Source organism: Aythya fuligula, chromosome 1, assembly GCF_009819795.1.
Source record: "Aythya fuligula isolate bAytFul2 chromosome 1, bAytFul2.pri, whole genome shotgun sequence".
Lineage (NCBI taxonomy): Eukaryota > Metazoa > Chordata > Aves > Anseriformes > Anatidae > Aythya > Aythya fuligula.
The window spans coordinates 192,225,704-192,246,899 of NC_045559.1; the positions used below are offsets into that span (position 1 = coordinate 192,225,704).

Sequence of the window (21,196 nt, forward strand, 5' to 3'; positions counted from 1 at the left end):
TGCACTAAAGTAACACAGAACAAATTCAGGGTTCTGTACTTAGTTCTCAACTCTGTCAAAGTTTTTTGTCTACCCTTAAAGAAAAAAAATAAGAAATCACACACTACAGCTGTGATGCTTTTTCTGAAAAGGGGGAACACTGCTGATTTTCACTGCCACTTCAGTATGCTTGTTTGCACAGTGCTTTGTCAGTGTTTCTTCATTTTGTGTACAGGGAACAAACAAAATCTATGCCTCTATATGGGCCTCTTGCCACTAGTGTACTATAAATAGCAATAGAAATAAATGTGCAAGAAGACATATTGGATCATGTATATTTGCATGGTGCAGGCTCCCAAAGGAATCAACAATGTGCAGAAAACACAATTCAGCAACAGTCCGTGCACAGAAGACTCATTACACTTTGTTTCAGAAATCAACTTCTGTCTTACAATTTTTGTTTACTCTGGGCAACAAAATAATTACAGAGTCCTTACATTTTTTCACTTTGAATGTTTTCTACTCGTATGCAGAATCTGCTGAAAACATTGGGCTGTGGTTTTGCTTGTTTCATTGTCTTATAATAGATAAAGGCCCAGCTTTATGCATCTCTTCTTACACAAATCTAAAAAGAAATTGTTTTGAGAAAAGCTGCCTTTTTTCCAGTTAGCTAACCTATATTTATTAATGCAATCCTGAAAACACTTAGGAATAATTTCGGATCATTTTATCATAAAGAACGATGGACTGATCACATTTTTACAGTAACAATTTTCTTCTAAGTTAAATTCTTGTATTTCAGAAGCAAAGGTCCCAATGTCACAGTTGATAAAGAGAAGTGGTATAAGGCTAAAACACTTTTACTAAAACTTGGCAAAGGGCAGTGATATACAAATGCTGGTATACAATTATTCTCCCTTAGATGCAAGAAAGCTAATTTCAGGGAATTTGAAGTTCACAAGAATTTTAACTGTGCAGTTTAAAGTTTTTCATTTTATTTACAGATTTCTGACATATGTTGATGCTCACAACTTCACAAAGTCTCAGGAAATAGTTCATAATACTGTTTGAGTAACAAATTGAGCTTTTTAACTGTCGGCTACACTGAATTTTATCTGTTTCCTGTTTTGTCATCAAGGCAACATCATTTGCAGGGTAGAGTGTACCAGAAAGTGTATACCAATGTCTACCAGAAAGCTGATTGAGGATTTCCATGCCAGAATAGCCTCCACGAAAGAGGAGAGTGAATTCAGATGGAACAGGATCTCCACTTGGCATCCACACTCATGGGCACATGTTGTGATACAAGTCTTAGTAGCAGCTAAGGTTGGAGTGACCCTGGGAAGACAGAAGTCATCACTGAACTTTTAAGCATAGTAATACTCATGTGTCATAATGCCATATTTATCCTATTTTCCACCTCATAACTCAAAATCACATATTTCTGTCATTCTAGACACACAGATTCATTGCCTGCCTGCCATAGCTGTTAAATTCCCTCTCTCAGAGCAGTAGCCATCTCATTGATCTACAGCTATTCTCCCTTCATGAAGTAAATTAAATTCATGTTTTTAAGGAAGATAGATTGCATGAACCAGTCACTTTACATGACCTGCTTTACTACTAATCAAAAACACTTTTAAATATTCAAAGCTATTTCCTGATATTTAACATCTCTCATTTTTATTTTTTTTTTCTCAAACTGTAAATTAATTTGAAAGATAGACACGAAGTCACTTTAAGGATCCCTGAAGTAAAATTATTATTAATGCTTTACAGTTATATTTCTTTACAGAAACAAGGAAATGTGGTGTCCTATTATAAACTCCATGATGTTATTTCTCATCAGCCAAAGCAGCATTTATTAAAAATAGAAGTGCTTCTGTGTAACTACTGAAAAGTTGCAGAATTACTTAAAATTTTGTAAAACTCTTCTATTTTCTATCAAATAGTAGAATAGTAGCAATCACTCCTGCAGAGAGGAGAAACAAGCCAGTGTGCGTTATTGCAAAATAATCAAAAATTGCTGTTTTCTTCTGCCCGTTTATTCCCACAACCCATGTAAATATTCTGAGACTGTGTTTATGTGAAGATACTGTTTCAGAGACCTCAGTGGGACAACAGATGCCTAAACCACAGCGCTGGGGAGGAAAGAAAAAGTAGTTATCTAAGCATGTTTACTTTCAGTGACAAGGAAGTTCTAACTTGTCCCTAAGTGGTGACTCACTGGGGTAAGAATATAAAAGTAAAGGTAACTGCTCTCTAAAACATCAGGGCTTCAGACTTCACAAATCCAACATGATACAGTCAAGGCTTTCAGCTGTCTTCTTTTTCTTGCTGGGTTTGTCATTTTGTCTGACAATCCCTATTCCTCTTGAAGATAGTCATGAATTCACAGAGGAAGACCTTCAGTTTGCAGAGGTACAGTATAAAATAATTAATTTACATTTTTTAGGAATACTTTTGTAGTTACAGCTGTTTGGAAATCAGGCTTATTACTTTTTTTTCCTTTCTTAGCGCTACCTCAGGACTCACTATGATCTCCGTCTGAATCCCACTGGCATAATGAAGAAGAGTGCCAACACAGTGGCATCTAAACTTCGAGAAATGCAGGCTTTTTTTGGCTTGGAGGTGACAGGAAAATTAGATGAAGAAACATATGAGCTCATGCAGAAACCAAGATGTGGTGTCCCAGATGTGGGAGAATATAACTTTTTCCCTAGAAAACTCAAGTGGTCAAAAACAAATTTGACATACAGGTAAATGCATGACGTTTTGAATGTTATTACTGTTCCTTCTTTCCATGTAGCTTGTTCCATAGGTTGTTCAGTACATGAAGTTGATGAGTGTGTTCAAGTATGACAAAATTCTGGAAATTTTTGGAAACTTTTGGAAAGGTCCCCTAGACCCACCGTATGGTCTGTTGAAGTAAATACAATTTTTTTTATTGGACTTTTTCACATAGGAAATCTGGTGTGGTGTAAGCCACTCACTCCTGAGCTGGCCTCCATGTAGACACTCTGGGCATATCCATGGTTCCAAATGAAAGAGGGGTAGGGGCTGAGCTTGCAGATATTAATTGTTAGGTTGCTCTTGACTCTGTTTTGGACCAAGCTTGTTGTCTGCTCCACCTAGGTCTGTCCTGGACAAATCTGCTCAAGAAGGGTTATCCCAAAGCAGTGTGCATGCAAAACAGTCCATGTAATGTGGCTGTGAGAAATGGGACTGATCCTTGTCCCTCTTCCGTTTCACAGCCCTGTTGTAGATATCTTTGCTTGGTTAAATGAGTCCCTCACTACACCATGTCCTCAGGCAGCTGGCACTGGGTTGCAGATTCCAAATATAAAATCACTGAACTCTTTCAGAGATACCAGTCCAGTATCTGGTAATAATTACTTTAATACTGGTGATTCAAGACTACAGAAAGTTCTTTGGGTCATGTTTGTTCCTCCAGGAAGTGAGAGTCCTGAGATATTTTATATGGCATTAAAATAGTTTTAAGTTACTGATATGGTTTGATTTGATGCCAATCTGTCGTTTTCTAAATCCACTGGTGCATATAAAATTTATTATAAAAGCTGTTGGACCATTTCATGTGTCTCTGAATAACTGCAATGGAAATGGTTATTTTTATTTCTTAGAGTATTATATGCAGCTGCCCAGCTCTTAGGTTTGAGGTAAGAACAGAGGAAAGAAACAAACAAAACTTTTTAATAAGGTGTACAGTCAGATAAAAGTGTATTAAACAGTTGCTTCAATCTACACAATTTAACTGGAGATACTAATCTTGACAGAATTATGAATTACACTTCAGATCTGAGACGTGCGGAAGTAGACAGAGCTTTCAAAAAAGCATTCAAAGTTTGGTCTGATGTGACACCACTTAACTTCACCAGAATACGAAGTGGCATAGCTGATATCATGATCTCCTTTGGGACTAAAGGTAACACAGAACCAATTATTTTTACATTATAGTTATATTGCTGCCAATTTATTAAGATGCAATATACTTTATATCATTGGTTTGAATGTTGTTTTATAGAACACGGTGACTTTTACCCCTTTGATGGACCCTCTGGACTACTGGCTCATGCCTTCCCCCCTGGTCCAGACTATGGAGGAGATGCCCATTTTGATGATGATGAAACTTGGTCAGATGATTCTAGAGGTAACAGAGGTTCCTGAGATTATTTCAGACAGTGATAGATGAATAATTTCCACCTTTTGCTGTTTGTAAATGGTTTGTTTTTTCAGTTTACCACATTTTATCCAATATGTTCACTGTCTACTCATAGGAAGATTAATCCCCAGTCATAAATGAGAATATAATATAAGCCTACAATAAATTCTAAAATGTACAAATCCTAAGTAAAGTTGTTTTTTTCTTTTTTTTTTTTTTTCTTTTTTCTTTTTTTTTTAAAAAAAAAAAAAAAAAAAAGCCATGTATAAGATATTCTGTCATCCAGGCATTTCACTGTGCTCAAAGGCAGCTAGTTGGAAATGACCTTACTAAAACTTACAGCATATACTTCTCTCAGCTGCAAGTCACCTACATACAATTTGAAAAATCTTCATCTTACCTATTCAGGAGAGAGTTTTAACAGAACATGTTTGTTTGTTTTTTTTTGTTTTCCCAAAGTGTTATGTCACCTTTCTGGCATCAAAACTAATTAATGCAGTACCAAAACCAACACACACTCTCCACTGGAGGTGAATTCCCAACAAAAGTTTTATTGATTTTAGTGGGACTAAGACTTCACTGTAGATCGTTCCAGTGTTGCTAAGAAATTTCAAGGAACCTAAAGCTGCCTACAGAACACCATTGTCAAATAAGATTTAGCTTGAAGAACAGCTATGAGATAATCAACTGATTGAGCCCTTATAAAAAAAAAACTTTAGTCACTGGAGAAAGACAATCAATTATACATCACTGATCCATTTCTCCAATTATCTCCTTCATTATCTCACATGTTAAATGCACAGTGTTAATGTTAATTGAATAGTTAAGTCCACTTTGTTTATCCAGGGTTATAAATTTACTTTCATTGTGGTTTGTTATAGGGTATAACCTGTTTCTTGTTGCTGCCCATGAATTTGGTCATTCACTGGGACTCGAACACTCCAGAGACCCTGGAGCTCTGATGTTTCCAATTTACACATATACTGGAAAAACTGGTTTTGTGCTTCCTGATGATGATGTGCAAGGGATCCAAGAGCTCTATGGTAAGTCTGTACAATATATATATTTCTGGTGTCATTATAAGCTGTTACAGATGCACTGCACTGTTTCTAAAGAGCTGCAGATGTTCACAAGCAACAGTCATGACTGATTAAGCCCTAAGCACTGAATTCTTGGCAACCAATCTTTAGGCACAGAATTCTTTAGGAGCAGAAGATGCTCAGATTTAATAGTTCAGAGGAAAAAGAAATAACACTGAAATAACTTTGCAGTGGACTGCTGCTAGCTCTTTCATATGGTGAGGGGCTCGTAGATTATTTTGACCTTTTTACCTCATAAGAGAAAGTGAAACGAGGAGAAGTAGAAGGGAGAAACAAATATTGATTTTTCAGTGTTCCATCATGGAAAGAATAAAACTTTTAGGTGACCTTCAAAACTTAGGATAAAGAAAGAAGCAAGTCAATTTAATATCTTTGAAGCACTGCTGAACTACAAAGTCCATTAACATATTTGGCTAAAGGAGAGAAGGATAAAACTGTTTTCCCCAATATAAATGAAACCATTTATAAAGCCCATTATGCTTTTATTCATCACAATTTTGGGGAACTTTTCCATGTCCTATTTAGTATTATAATCCAGGAAAAGGGAAAGAAATTTTTTAAACCTATCATACTGCATGGTTCCAGGTGCTGGAAACAGAGATCCAAACCCAAAACATCCTAAAACACCAGAGAAATGTGATCCAGAATTATCACTTGATGCAATAACAGAACTTCGTGGAGAAATGCTGGTCTTCAAGGACAGGTAACAAGATTGCTATATGACGGATAGTTAGTACTCGATAAAATTTGAGCAAGAGAAAGAGCTGTTTCAGTTTTTCACTAGATTTGAATAAACAAAAATTAAAAAAAAAAAAAATCCCATATCTACACAGATGCCTATAAGAAGTTACATCATATCTTTTTATGCAGGATTTATAATGCAGTTACAGATTTGCCTGTCCAATGATGTGAAGTGAAGCTGATGCAGCTAAAGGCTGACCCCATTTTTACAGATTTTTCATTTCACAGGGATATGTAAATATGTAAAAATTTACTAACATTTATTTGAATGAAGTTTTACTTTGAAGATTCACCTTTGCCTTTCAAAGTGATAACAGTACGTGAATGACAGAATTGGTCTGCAGTTTGATGACTGAGGAAAGTCTTACCAGGACCTCTATGTATTGAAAATTGTATGTTGTGAAAAATTTCATTCTCCATTAATTCATTTTTAGTATAGAACATCAAGGATACTGGTATTTTGTAGTTTGACGCTAAAAGTGCAATATTTTCTTTTTCTGAGCTAGGTTTTTCTGGCGACTGCACCCTCAGATGGTTGATGCAGAGCTGGTTTTAATTAAATCATTTTGGCCAGAGCTTCCAAACAAAATAGATGCAGCTTATGAAAACCCCATCAAAGATCTTGTCTTCATGTTTAAAGGTGAGGTTTTTTTATTTTACTGTATGTAGAAAAAAAAAAAATATATATATATATATATATATATATATATATATATATATATAAATATATCTAGTCAAATTCAGTAAGTGATAAAGAAGTAATAGATGGAAAAACATAACATTCTGCCTTTCTTGTTTAAAAGACCACCTGTGAATGCTGGCTTCACCCTATACAAGCTTACACAACTTTCAGTAAATTAACACATGTATGCAAGATCAGATGCCTAGGATTAAGTTTAGCATAAATAGTTTAATACACTCAGAGTACATGGCCTAAGAATCTGTTAGTTTTATGAAAATAAGGACCCTGTCATCCTCATTTTATCCTTCTCTCAAAGCTGAGCTTTTTTATGAAAGACTAATACATACTTTGTTCTTATTTTCAGGAAAGAAAGTCTGGGCTATGAATGGCTATGACATAGTCGAAGGCTTTCCTAAAAAGATATATGAAATGGGATTCCCAAAAGAAATGAAAAGAATAGATGCAGTTGTCCATATTAAAGACACTGGCAAGACTCTCTTTTTTACTGGAAATAAGTACTGGAGGTAAGCTGCAGACAGAGTGGTGCTTCTTTTCAGCATCCTTAGTCATAACTGTCCAGAAGACTCAAAAGATTAGCAGGGGGTTTCAAATCAAGCACTTCACTGTGGCTCAGATGTTGCCAGTCTATGGTTTCTGCAGGTGCAACAGCTGTGTAGAATAGAAGTCTTGCATGCACATTCATGATATAAATATGCAGTCAGAGCCTGTACAAGCTAAAAGAGTGAAAGAAAGGAGAGAAGAACAAATTGCCCTGATGCAGGAGAGTATGTATGTCTCCTAGATAAAATTCCTATCTTGCTCCCAAGAGTCACTTGTGTGGCACAAGCTGGATATTAGTGCTGGTTTGTGAGAGCAAGAAGTCTATCTCCCCATAGGATGCCCATTTTTTCCTGGCCAGAAATGGGGTTGACAGCCAGGTCATTTGTATAATCAAGAAAGATGTCACCATCCCTTCCCAGAACCTGTGTGTCAAGCAGCCTTAGGGTAGGCTTGCAGTGCTGATATGTCCAAGTACAATCACCTCCCTATCGTATGTAGCTTATATACTTCTGAAAATGTAACTTTACTGGTTTTGTGATTATTGGGATTGTACTTCTGGTGTAAGGGTGCCCTGGTTATTACATGGAGTTTCATTAGTGAACTAGACATAAGGTACCCAATGGCTGCTGGCTACTCTTGATGTAGATAACTTCAAAGCATACAAAGGGCACACACCAAATCCAAGGCTGTCTAAAACCTCTGAATTTTTATTTTCTTTTATGTTTAATGTAGTTATGATGAAGAGACAGAGCTGATGGAAGCAGGCTACCCCAGGCTGATAGAGGAAGAATTTGCAGGAATTGGTGATCGAGTGGATGCAGTCTATTACAGAAATGGTATATAGCCTGATTAACAAGGCTTTATTACAATTAGTTGTGTCTGAAACTTGAGATTAACAACCTGTGGGAAGTTCTGTCATTTGTAATTTGAACTTATTTATTTATTTATTTATTTATTTTGACATCAGCACTTCTGTTCTTGCCTGAATCTGTCTTCTGATCTCAATTGCCTTCTGGCAAAGATGCTTTTATAAACTGTGGAGATATGTATTTGAGAATCCAAAGGAGACCTTGATGAGGGAACCTAAAGTGATATGCATAATACAGATGCATCATAATTAGTCTATTTCTTCAAATCCAGATCATTCAGAGCCAATTTTTCCAGGAGTGTTTCCAAGTCAGAGACTTAAAACCACGGTTTTCCTGTTAATGTTTTCCTAAGAAAATGTTGTATAACAATAAAATGCAGAGCTTGACACTATTATTTATTTTAAAATTATTTATTTTAAAAACTGATCCAGATCATACAAATGGAATGAAGACTCTCAAAAAATTACCTCAACATTTTAATTACTAAAATATTGCATTTTTACAAAAATATTGCAAGAGTTATTAAACATTAAGACAAAACAGGTAATTTTATTTTGAAGGAAAAATTTAATATAACAGCTTTTTCAGGGTTAATAATTTTGATTTTCTTTTTCCTTAGGTTACCTCTACCTCTTCAATGGATCTTTGCAGTTTGAATACAGCATCTGGAGCAAAAGAATTGTCCGTGTCCTGCACACTAACTCCATATTTTGGTGCTGATTACAGTTGAATGACATGTTGCAGGCTGCAGAGCAGTTTGTAGTACATAGAAGTAATAATATGGGCGTATAGGTTTATTAAAGGAAAGCAAGGTTCTGTGAACATGCACTGGATACCTACAAACAAATGTGTACTGTATATATGGGAATTCTATAGCTGTATGTCAGTCTGGAACTGAATTAACTTAATAGGAAAGAAGGAGAAATTATAAGCATTTCAAGGGGCATTACACCATTTAAAGTTTGTCTCTCATTAAAGTGAGATGCTGGATACATCCTTCATGATCATAAGCACTACTAATTTCCAGTAATCTATGCATGTCTAGCATCTTCTCAGAATCTTCTAGCATTTCTAAAGACATCGAGTTGATAATCCCTGGAGTGTTTCTTTTTAAAACTAACCCTCCAGCTCTTTGTAAAATTATTTTTAAAGTACTGGGGATTCAGACACATAATGAGTGAGTCAGGACTACATGGTGATGCCCTGAGCAGCATAACACTAGATTGCAACACTAAAGTTAGAAAATACAAAGGTATTCGAATGATTCATGATCTGAATGGGAACATCCCCCTGGAAATAGATGCCCATATGGTATTTGGAAGAAGCTGCAGATATAGAAACATTGAGGTGTCATCTCAAAGCAGACCAAAGAGCAGGAAAAGGGAACAGTATTCCCTACAGAAATCACCAGTTAGTATGGCACTGGGGAAAATAGAAAGTAGTGATACCAAGAGAATCACACAGGTTGAAACCTTTCATGAATCTACACCTGGAAAGAAAGCCCATGTTTTCAGCTGGTGTAAACTGAAGTAGTTCAAGTGATAATTATAGAAGTTATGCCTATCTGTGCCAGCAGAGAACCTGAAGATTCAAGTTATAATATTCAAAATAATACTGAAAGGGTGTCAAACATTAAAAATGTTTATAATGTTAAAAATGAATATATCAGTTGTTTCAGTACCATGTAAGGTTTAGGGGGGGGGGGAGGGTGTTTTGTTTTGTTTTGTTTTTCAATGCAAATGATGTGGGACTGTTGTTATTTCTCAGTTTAAAAAGTAGTGTTAAAGAAACTGGAGGAACAGAATGCAATTGTGAAAGGATTTCAGTTAAGAGATCCTACACTGTATGTTATATAACAAGACAGAGTTATTGGATAAAAGAAATCAGGAAGTTTAACCTGTGCATTTTATTCATTAAAATTTTCGCTTCTACTTAAAACTCTGTTGTTTTTCATTTGTGATTTTTTTTTAAAAAGGAAAACTAATTTTATAGAAAAGAGGAGCAGAGAAAAAGTCATAAAAATGGAAAATACAAAAGAACCACTGAATTCACAGAATAAGAGCTAAATTGAAATTAGTCCTTATTGATAGAGAAAGTAGCACAAATGATAACAAAATACTATGAAAATCAGTTCCACACTAGCTTGAAGTCTAAACTTTAATAACTAATGTAATCTGATTACCTTGTCCTCTTCTTCCTCCTTAAAACCAACCCCCAAATCAGTCAGTCAGCCAGCCCACCAAGCAAAGCCCATTAATACTGAATGTTTTTAAATAGACATAACTTGCCAGGTTTACCAATCAACAGGCTAGGTGAGTTTAATTTTGTAATTTATGCCACATAAATCATAGAATCAAAGAATGGCTTGGGTCAGAAGGAGCTTTAAAGATCATCTCATTCCAACACCCCTGCCATGGGCAGGGACACCTCCCAAAAGACCAGGTTGCCCAAAACAGGTTGTCTTGAACACCTCCAGGAATGGGGCATCCACAACTTCTCTGGGCAACCTGTGCCAGGGCCTCACCACCCTCACAGTATAGAAGTTCTTCCTAACCTCTAACCTAAATCTCCCTTCTTTTAGTTTAAAACCATCCCCTCTTGCACTAACAGCATCTGCCTGAGCAAAAAGTTGCTCACCATCTATTTCATAAGCCCCCTTTAAGTATTGAAAAGATGCAATGAGGCCACCCTGGAGCCTTCTCTTCTTCAAGCTGAACATGCCCTGCTATTTCAGTCTTTCTTCATAGGAGAGGTTCTCCATGGTCAGATGAGGGAGGTTAACAGATTTAGTGGTCTATTCTGACTGTAAAACTGTGAATTAATCAACGTCAGACCTTAAAATATTTAAAGGAAATGTAAGCAAATAGAGATGAAGAAAAAAATTTACAAATGGAAAAACTTAAACTAAAATCTAAGTCCTGTTATTTGACATAACATTGATAAAGCTGCTAGAAAAAAAAAAATCTCTGCATAATAAACAGAAAATTATTCATTTATATATCAAAAACATTTTTGATATACATCAGATAGATGTCATTTGACTGAATGATGTTTGACATTGGATTGCAGTTTAGTTTGCAGTTTCATTGCAGTCTGCAGTGAAATAAGGGTCTGGAGGTGTAACCTTATTCCTCATTGTTTTTGTTATTAAGACTTGGTGTAAAATTGTGTCAAAATAGTAAAGAGAGACCAGTTGATTCTTACTGCTCTGAGCTTCAGAGGTCTGACCTGAGCCTCACTTGAGCAAGGAATGCAAAATGCACAGGGAAGCAAGGAGACATTGATTACTATCAATCATATCTATGTAAATTTCTGAACATTTGGCAGCAGTAAAAGGTACTACTTAGGAAGCTGAACCTTCTAGAGACTTCAGCATGATCATATCCAGCTGCTCCCCAGCCCAAATAGTCAGATTCCTGTTTGCTGCTTGGCTGACTGGAAGCAGTCTTCGGCACCAGTCCAAATACAGCTCCAGCTCATGCAACTACATCCCCAGTGAGAGACACACAGCCCTGTGGTTAGCTCTACCTCAGATGAAAAAAATACCAGCCTGTCAGTTCCTGGCATTTTGTTAAGAAAAAAAAAAAAAAAAAGGAAAACAACAAAAATGCTTGTGCTGTGGAAGTGGAAGGCTGAGGACAGAGCCAGATGGGCCCTGACACTTCACAGTCAGCCAGAAAGGAAAACTCTTCATGGGACTTGGTGCCCTTGGACCTGCTGCTATCTCATGAGAAAAACATTACACAAGTCCATGGTGAGAGCACTGAATACACACTGATGAGATGTCATGGTCTTTAGGGGGTATTGACCAAGACCATCAGGTATTGAAAAGAATTGAGTCCCTTGAGAACTTGACTGAACTCTCTGCCTTCCCTCAGCTGTCATGAGTAAGGAAAGGACCACAAGAGGCTGAGACAACTGTGTCCCAGGCTGTAATACAAGCAGAATTAATAGCTTCCTTACAGATCACCAGTTTTATGTGGAACTACACAAACCACCTAATAACACAATGTTAATTAATATACCTTTTATATTGGTCCCATTTCTGCTAAGAATGATCAGTTGGAGGGGAAGAAAGGGTAACGAAGAGAATGAAATCTGCCAGGACCAGCAGAATGAAATCTGCTCCTCACGACCAGTTTCTGTGCTGGTTAAGTGATCCAGAAGAAGTAGGATGGAGAGGATGTCACTCAGAAGAGAGACAAAAGTGAGCAAATGTCACTTAAACTTTTCAAAGTGAGAAACTAGGCATCTGTCCACTAAGTTAAATAGTACATTGTAAAGGCAACAAATACTGTAAGAGCTACTAGCTAAGAGACTGGAGAAGAAATTCAATTTTAGTGTGAAAATGTTTTCTTTTCATATAATCTCCAGAAACCTGTTTCAAGAACACTAGGTGGCAGTGATAACTTTGCTCTCTAGAGGACTAGCACAGAAACCCGCAGCCACAGGGGGTGAGACCAAAAATAATACTGTGGGTGAGGAAGCTGAAGCCAATTATGGCAAATTCTTAGAGTAAATGAAGATATCAAACAAACAACACCAAAAAGTAGAATTAAATGCTTATTTTGTGTTGAAATGTGAGTCTCAGAGGAATAAGTTAGGACACTAAAATGTTTAGGAAACTCCTAGATATATATACACTGTAAAGACCACTAATTTTTCAATCTATTGAAAGTTCTCTTTCAATGTCAATGCAATACACTTAAAATAGTGTATTCCATGGATAGTCCTTGGAATAATACAATTCCTTAATTTAACTTCATTAGTTGGAAAAAAAACAAACACACATGGACACAGATTTGTAATCCAACTCCTTGGGAACATGAGAACCTCTCAGCAATTTGGTTTCTGAAAAAAAAATGGCACTGCTGAATATGGAAGCAAAGCAAAAGCAGAGGAAAATATCAGTTGCAAAGAACCCATGTAAAACTGTAAAAATATTTTAAAAGTGTCTGTTATATCAAGTATGTGACCACATCTGCTTGAAAGAACTAAGGACAATTGGTAGAGAGCTTTTCTCAGTCATTCTGAACTAGTATTTCCAGGCTTATGATTATTTGACAGAATATGATCATGATCTTTGAATCCCTAATACTGCCAAGATCATTAAGAGTACTGAGCATTTAAAACTAGGCAGAAATTGATTTTAGTATCCTTAAAATATTTTTGAGACTTTCAGTCATCTTACTGCTTGCACTGGAAAGAAAAACAAGAAATTTTGAAACTTTTAATCAAAAACAAAATTAAACTAAACATAAAGAGATTCCAATGTTTATCCTTTGGAATAATCTGCAGCCATATCATCAGTTAGAATACTTATGGGGTTTGGAGGGAACAATGTACTGTTTCATTTTTTTGCTCAGCCTGATTTATAAGAAGGTCTGGACCTCAATCTTCAATCTTCTAAATGAAAAGAACTACACATTCACTTATTTGTGGTTTCTTTCTGTCTGTCCTGATGGAGATGTTTCCTCTTCAGACAAATACTGTTAAACAACACTCTGGAAAGACTGAGTGCCCACTGATTAGAAAGTTCAAGGATCAAGCTCTCATCATTCTTGGTTTTGTACAAAGTAGTACACCTATATGAACTGTGGGTCCACACCAATTTAGAGGTTTGATGATTCTGCTGTTTCTGGTGGAAAACAGCATTTCCAGATAAAACCTCACCAGTTCTCTCTAACATAGTGTAGGGTGTTCAAAGCTCACAGAGACTGCATTCTAGACTGGGATCTTCCCCATTCCCACCCAACACAGTTGTTCTGTGGTTGGCACATCCTTTTTACTCATAGACTTTCAATTACGTACTACGGTATGAATTTCCAGCCAATGCTGTTTCAGGAGTATCTCTCGCACTGGCTGTGGTTGCCTCTACAACATCCTACACTATTGTCTCCTACGTATTGTGCTACAGAGTGTGCTGTCTGCCCCTCTCTGTCTTCCTCACAATAAAAGGATGAGGGAGAATTTTCCTCTAAGAAATATCTTTTCAGGCAGCAGAGAACCAGGTACTGCTTTCTTATTTACGTGTTACATAATAAATATCCCGCTGGCATAGTAACAAAGTGTGATGCAGTTCTGTGTGTATCTGAGCGAACCACTTGAGTTATATCTTTACTTTTTGCATGGACTACACCGGGGTCCTACTGTGGAGTGATAGGATTGGCTTATGGAATAGTGTCCTCAGAATGGCCATTTCCATACTGTGTAGTCTCTGCTGGATCTCACATAGTCCTGTTCTGCTCTTAAAAGAAGATGTCCTTTTTATATCTGCATGAGTTATGTCATCTGATATATTCTAGACGACTATATGTCTTCACAGGAAATAAAATGAGCTTAGGAGTCTGCATTGCTCAGAGGAACTTGGGGTAGTTTGTCAGGAACTGGATGGGTCAGAAGTGTCTGGAGTTCACAGTGTCCTTCCTACATATCTACCTATTAAGTGTACTTTTCAGACTTGGTTTAGGTTGCCCACAAAGTTATGTCCCCCACTATGCCCCATTCTGAGACGGTAAATAGTTTGGGAACTATAAATGTCTGCTACACAAGAACAGCACAAACCTAGCAAGTACCAGGGACAGCAAGTGTAGTCAGAAGGAGGGCTTTATTTTTTGGGATGCTTTTACATGTGCTGTTCATTGTTGTCCTCTGAGTGGCTCGTGTTGACATTCCACAGTCTCAGGCAGGAAGGACAAAGTTCACTAGTTTTGGCCAGTGGATTCGATCGAGTTGGTAGAGGAATCAAGATAATTTAGACAGGCCCCAGCAGTAAAGGCATACCACTCATATACATTAAATGCACATTTCCAGGGTGTTTCCAGGCAGATCAGGATATAAAGTTCTTCTTGACCATGATCCTGGCTGCTGGCAAGGATGTGGAGGTGCAGGAAGAGCAATTCCTTAGGAGGCCAACTGAGGATTACTCATTACTCACACAAAGAGCAGTAGTATTTTAACGTTATTGGTACAGTTTAGTTATTGTCAGGGATGATATGAATATCATTTGATGCATGTTCTTGCATTATGGCTACTGTTTCAGGAAAGGACTTAGCTCCAAAACTTTTCTTTCCTCCTTCTACACCAGCCACAGAATTGTCTTTTCATAAACATTCACCACTGGCTGTGACTCTGGGTGTTCTTGAGCCCAGCTGATTCTGTCCTGGACCTGCAGAGTACCTCAAATAAAAGAAGGTACACAGGCTTCTGAGCAGGTATCACAGAAATACTGCAGAAGTCTTCAGACATGCTGTGAAGCCTTGGTCACACAGTACTGAGGAGGAGATATTGCCACTCACAAAGGCCAAGCCTGAGAAATTTGAAACCTGATATCTATATTAGACCTGTTGCTAGAAAACAGAGAGGGTCTGGTGGGAGATGTGGTGATTGGTGGCCGCCTCGGTCATAGTGACCATGAAGTGGTTGAGTTCAAAATTTATGGTGACAGAAGGAAAAGTGCCACCAAAACCTCATCCCTAGATATGGGGAAAGCGGACTTCAGGCTGCTCAGGGAACTAGTCAGCAAGGTCCCCTGGGAAACTGCTCTTGAAGGCCTCGATGTCCACCAGTGCTGGTCACTCTTTAAGAGATGCCTCCTAGAAGCACAAGATCAGGCAATTCCAAAATATCGCAAGTCAGGCAGGCGGGGCAGGAGGCCGGCGTGGCTGACCAGGAACGTTCTAATGGAGATTAGGCGGAAACAGAGAGTGTTCCGCTACTGGAAGGAGGGCCAGGTGTCATGGAAAGAATACAGGGATGCTGTTCGTGTTTGTAGGGAGAAAGTTCGAGTGGCCAAAGCACAGCTAGAGTTGAAGCTGGCTGTGTCTGTGAGAGAAAATAAAAAGGGTTTTTTTAGATATGTAAATGGAAAAAGGAGAACTAAAGAATACATAGGGCCGCTCCTTGATAGGGAAGGTCTCCTCACAGACGATGACGTAGGCAAAGCAGAGACGCTTAACGCCTTCTTTGCCTCTGTCTTCAATGCCGATGATGGGCTTCGGGACCCGGGGTGCCCTAAGCTGGAGGGCCGGGACGGTGGGGATGACAAACTCCCAACTGACCCTGAACGTGTGCGGGATTTGCTACTCCACCTGGATCCCTACAAGTCCATGGGTCCGGATGGGATTCATCCCCGGGTGCTGAAAGAGCTGGCGGATGTCATCACGGAACCTCTTTCAATTATTTTTCAACGATCCTGGGAATTTGGAGAGGTCCCGGTAGACTGGAAGCTGGCAAATGTTGTGCCAATTTTCAAGAAGGGTCAGAAAGAAGACCCTAGCAATTACAGGCCTGTCAGTCTCACGTCAGTGCCTGGTAAAATCATGGAGAAGTTGGTTCTCGGACTTATTGAGGCGCACCTGGGGGACAAAGCAGTCATTGGTCCCAGCCAGCATGGGTTTGTGAAGGGTAGGTCCTGCCTAACTAACCTGATTTCCTTTTATGATAAGATCACCCGTATGGTGGACCAAGGGAAACCAGCTGATGTGATTTTTTTGGACTTCAGCAAGGCTTTTGACACGGTTTCCCATAGGATCCTACTGGACAAAATGTCCACCATACAGCTAAATAAAAACATCATACGATGGGTGAGCAATTGGCTAATGGGCAGGGCCCAAAGGGTTATGGTAAATGGGGCTGCATCAGGCTGGTGGGCGGTCACCAGTGGGGTCCCACAAGGCTCCATTTTAGGGCCGGTACTTTTCAATATTTTTATAAACGATCTGGATGTAGGAATAGAGGGTATTTTGAGCAAGTTTGCTGGGCGATCACCAAACTTGGAGGAGTTGTGGACTCAAATGAGGGCGTAAAGGCCTTACAGAGGGATCTGGACAGGTTGGAGAGCTGGGCGATCACCAACCGCATGAAGTTCAATAAGAGCAAGTGCCGGGTCCTGCACCTGGGACGGGGAAACCCTGGCTGCATGTACAGACTGGGCGATGAGACGCTGGAGAGCAGCCTAGAAGAGAGGGATCTGGGGGTCGTGGTAGACAGCAAGTTGAATATGAGCCAGCAGTGTGCCCTGGCAGCCAGGAGGGCCAATCGTGTCCTGGGGTGCATCAAGCACGGCATCGCTAGTAGGTCAAGGGAGGTGATTGTCCCGCTCTACTCTGCGCTGGTGTGGCCTCACCTCGAGTACTGTGTGCAGTTCTGGGCACCACAGTATAAAAAGGACATGAAACTGTTGGAAAGTGTCCAGAGGAGGGCTACGAAGATGGTGAAAGGCCTTGAGGGGAAGACGTACGAGGAACGGCTGAAGTCACTGGGCCTGTTCAGCCTGGAGAAGAGGAGGCTGAGGGGAGACCTCATCACAGTCTACAACTTCCTCGTAAGGGGGTGTCAAGAGGCAGGAGACCTTTTCTCCATTAACACTAGTGACAGGACCCGCGGGAACGGGGTTAAGCTGAGGCAGGGGAAATTTAGGCTGGACGTCAGGAGGGGGTTCTTCACAGAGAGGGTGGTTGCACACTGGAACAGGCTCCCCAGGGAAGTGGTCACTGCACCGAGCCTGTCTGAATTTAAGAAGAGATTGGACTGTGAATTTAGGCACATGGTCTGAACTTTTGGGTAGACCTGTGCGGTGTCAAGAGTTGGACTTGATGATCCTTAAGGGTCCCTTCCAACTCAGGATATTCTATGATTCTATGATTCTATGATCTAACCCTATGCAGGCCTGCAGGTTCTGATACAGCAGGTCTTGGCCACAGAAAGCTGGTAATTCATAAATATTACCTCCAGTCCAATTCACCGGTTCTTTTGCTGTAATATGAGGGTGGATGGTGGCCAATGAATCATACAGAGCCGTATGCTGGGGTCAAATACATCAGTGGCAAGGAGAAGCTGGGGTAAGAAAAATGCCAAAAAGAATTTGGTCATGGCAAGCTGAAAGGACCAATGGAATAGGATGCCATGTTTGAGGGCACCCTAAGCAGACTGCAGTACTGTTACCCCTGGACAATCAGATGATTCCTGCAGTTCAACAGGGAACTGCCCAATGAAGTGATTCACCAGGGCAGTGAGGATGTGGCCAAGCAACCAGAATAACCAAGCTGTTTCCATGGCAAAATGTATGGTCCCCTTCCAGCTGCATGCTTTCATCTAATAGTCTAATAGAAAATCTTTATTGTTGTGGTTCTGACAGAGCCTAGACATAAGGCAGTGAATTAATTTGTGCCCCAAAGTCCATTGCAGAAACTTATCTGATGGCTTGACAGGGTGCTAACACCTTTAGGCTTTAACTGGGCCACTGGGCACTTTAAGAAGCTCAGCTGGATGCTCAGTTTCAGTCCATCCATGGTTTTAGTACTGGTGGATTTAATCCACATCTCCCGGGATACCCATGACAAAGCAAGAAAATCAATGTGCATTTCTTGGCAATACGCTGGTGTCCTTTCATGGCAGTGCACTTTTCCTGCTTCACTAAAGTCAATAATTTTCAGTTTTCAAATTCCAACCATAAATGAGTCCAGATGCAGTTTCCTGGAATCCTCTGTGGAACTTTTCTCATGGAAAATTTGTGTGTCACACTAATCATTTTTGCAAAAAGTTTTATTTACATAATGATTTGGGAATATTTTTGTAATTTCAGTGTGTAAGTTCTGCTCCAAAATCATAGAATCATAGAATCATTAGGGTTGGAAAAGACCTTGAAGATCATCTGGTCCAACCATCACAATACTACCAATGGCACCCACTAAACCATGTCCCTAAACACCATCTCCAACCTTTCCTTGAACACCCCCAGGGACAAATGGAAAGCTTCAATATGAATCACAGAATCACAGAATTTTCTAGGTTGGAAGAGACCTCAAGGTCATCGAGTCCAACCTCCAACCTAACGCTAACAGCCCTCCACTAAACCATATCCCTAAGCTCTACGTCTAAACGTCTTTTGAAGACTTCCAGGGATGGTGACTCCACCACTTCCCTGGGCAGCCTGTTCCAGTGCCTCACAACCCTTTCAGTGAAGAAGTTCTTCCTAACATCTAGCCTAAAACTCCCCTGGCTCAACTTAAGCCCATTCCCCCTCGTCCTGTCACCAGGCACGTGGGAGAACAGACCAACCCCCACCTCGCTACAGCCTCCCTTGAGGTACCTAAAAAGAGCGATAAGGTTGCCCCTGAGCCTCCTCTTCTCCAGGCTGAACAAGCCCAGCTCCCTCAGCCGCTCCTCGTAGGACTTGTTCTCCAGGCCCCTCACCAGCTTCGTCGCCCTTCTCTGCACCCGCTCAAGCACCTCGATGTCCTTCTTGTAGCGAGGGGCCCAAAACTGAACACAGTACTCGAGGTGCGGCCTCACCAGAGCTGAGTACAGGGGGACGATCACCTCCCTAGCCCTGCTGGCCACGCTGTTCCTGATACAAGCCAGGATGCCGTTGGCCTTCTTGGCCACCTGAGCACACTGCTGGCTCATATTCAGCCGACTGTCCACCATCACTCCCAGGTCCTTCTCTGCCTGGCAGCTCTCCAACCATTCCTCTCCCAGCCTGTAGCTCTGCTTGGGGTTATTGCGCCCCAGGTGCAGGACCCGGCACTTGGCCTTGTTAAACTTCATGCAGTTGACCTCAGCCCATCGGTGCAGCCTATCCAGGTCCTCCTGCAGAGCTTTCCTACCCTCAAGCAGATCGACACATATATGATCATCAATCATAAAATTAGCTTGCTTATGAGAATAGATTTCCAAATGAGGTCCATTCCAAATTAAGAGAAACAACATTAAATGCTGTAATATGCAGCACAGAAGTTTCCTGTGTGAAGTTTTATTGGAAATCCTGGTGCAAATTCACTTCATCCATGAGGAAAAGAGGGGATCTCAGTATGTTTGGGAAATCAAATGTAACCAGCTCTATCTACAGTGACACAAAACAATGAAATGACAGGGTAATAACATAACAGGGAGAGGGGTATAACATCCAGAGGGACCTTGACAGGCTTAAGAAGTGGGCCCATGCAAACCTCAAGAAAGTTAACAAGATCAAGTACAGAGTTCTGCACCTGGGTTGGGGCAATCCTAAACATGAATACAGGCTTGGTGGGGAATGGATTGAGAGAAGCCCTAAGGAGAAGGATCTGGGTGTGCTGGTGGATAGGAAGCTCATCATGAGCAGACAAGGTGCTCTTGCAGCCCAGAAAGCAGTTGTATCCTAGGGTGTAACAAAAGCAGCACGGCCAGCAATGTGAGGGATGTGATTCTCCCCCTCTCCTCCCATGAGTACCGTGTGAGCTCTAGGGCCCCTAACATAAGAAAGACATGGACCTGTTGGAGCAAGTCTGGAGGAGGGCCACAAAGATGACCAGAAGGCAAGAACACCTCTCCTATCAAGGTAGGCTAAGAGACCCGAGGCTGTTCAGCCAGGAGAAGAGAAGGCTCCAGGGAGACCTTATAGCAGTCTTCTGGTACCTAAAGGGGGCCTAGAGGAAAGATGGAGAGGGACTCTTTACCATGAATTGTTGGTATAGGACAAAGAGTAATGTTTTTAAACTAAAAGAGGGGAGATTTAGACTAGACAAAAAGAAGAAATTCCTTACTGTGAGGATGGTGAGGCCCTGGCACAGGTTGCCCAGAGAAGCTGTGAATGCCCCATCCCTGGAGGTGTTCAAGGCCAGGCTGGATGGGGCTTTGAGCAACCTGGTCTTTTGGGAGGTGTCCCTGCCCATGGCAGGGGGGTTGGAACCAGATAGTCTTCAAGGTCCCTTCCAACCCAAACTATTCTATGATCCTATGATTTTATGATTTTATGATTCTATGATGCTATGATTCTATGATTAACAGTAGAATCACAATGTGGTGGGAAACACAAAGGAAGTGATAACACTAGTTTATGTACAATTACTTCTAAAGCTGTTATGAGCATCTAAAGTGTGAGAATGAATAAATAAAGAATTGCTAACGAGACTTGCTAGGATTTGAACCCAAATTCAATTAAGGTAACAGAAATCTTATAATTGATTTCAGTTCACTTTGGTTCAGGAAGCAATTGGTCAGAAAACAGCTGCTTTGCAAGCTCTGCTCTGGAGACTTATTTCTTCTGCACAAGCAGTTCTAAGAATAATAATTTAGATAAAATGTTAACATAAGTAAGTTTTGT

General features: G+C 40.1%; 1 protein-coding gene across 1 annotated transcript; it reads left to right on the top strand.

The window, feature by feature from the left end:
* Positions 1-2,267: 2,267 nt before the first annotated feature.
* LOC116502332 (collagenase 3-like) lies at positions 2,268-9,795 on the top strand. The gene is made up of 10 exons (XM_032208210.1): positions 2,268-2,400; positions 2,497-2,738; positions 3,774-3,922; positions 4,022-4,147; positions 5,041-5,202; positions 5,845-5,962; positions 6,507-6,640; positions 7,047-7,206; positions 7,976-8,079; positions 8,732-9,795. The coding sequence occupies exons 1-10, from the start codon at positions 2,278-2,280 to the stop codon at positions 8,830-8,832; spliced, it is 1,419 nt and encodes a 472-aa protein (XP_032064101.1). The 5' UTR covers positions 2,268-2,277; the 3' UTR covers positions 8,833-9,795.
* The last annotated feature ends 11,401 nt before the right edge of the window (positions 9,796-21,196 follow it).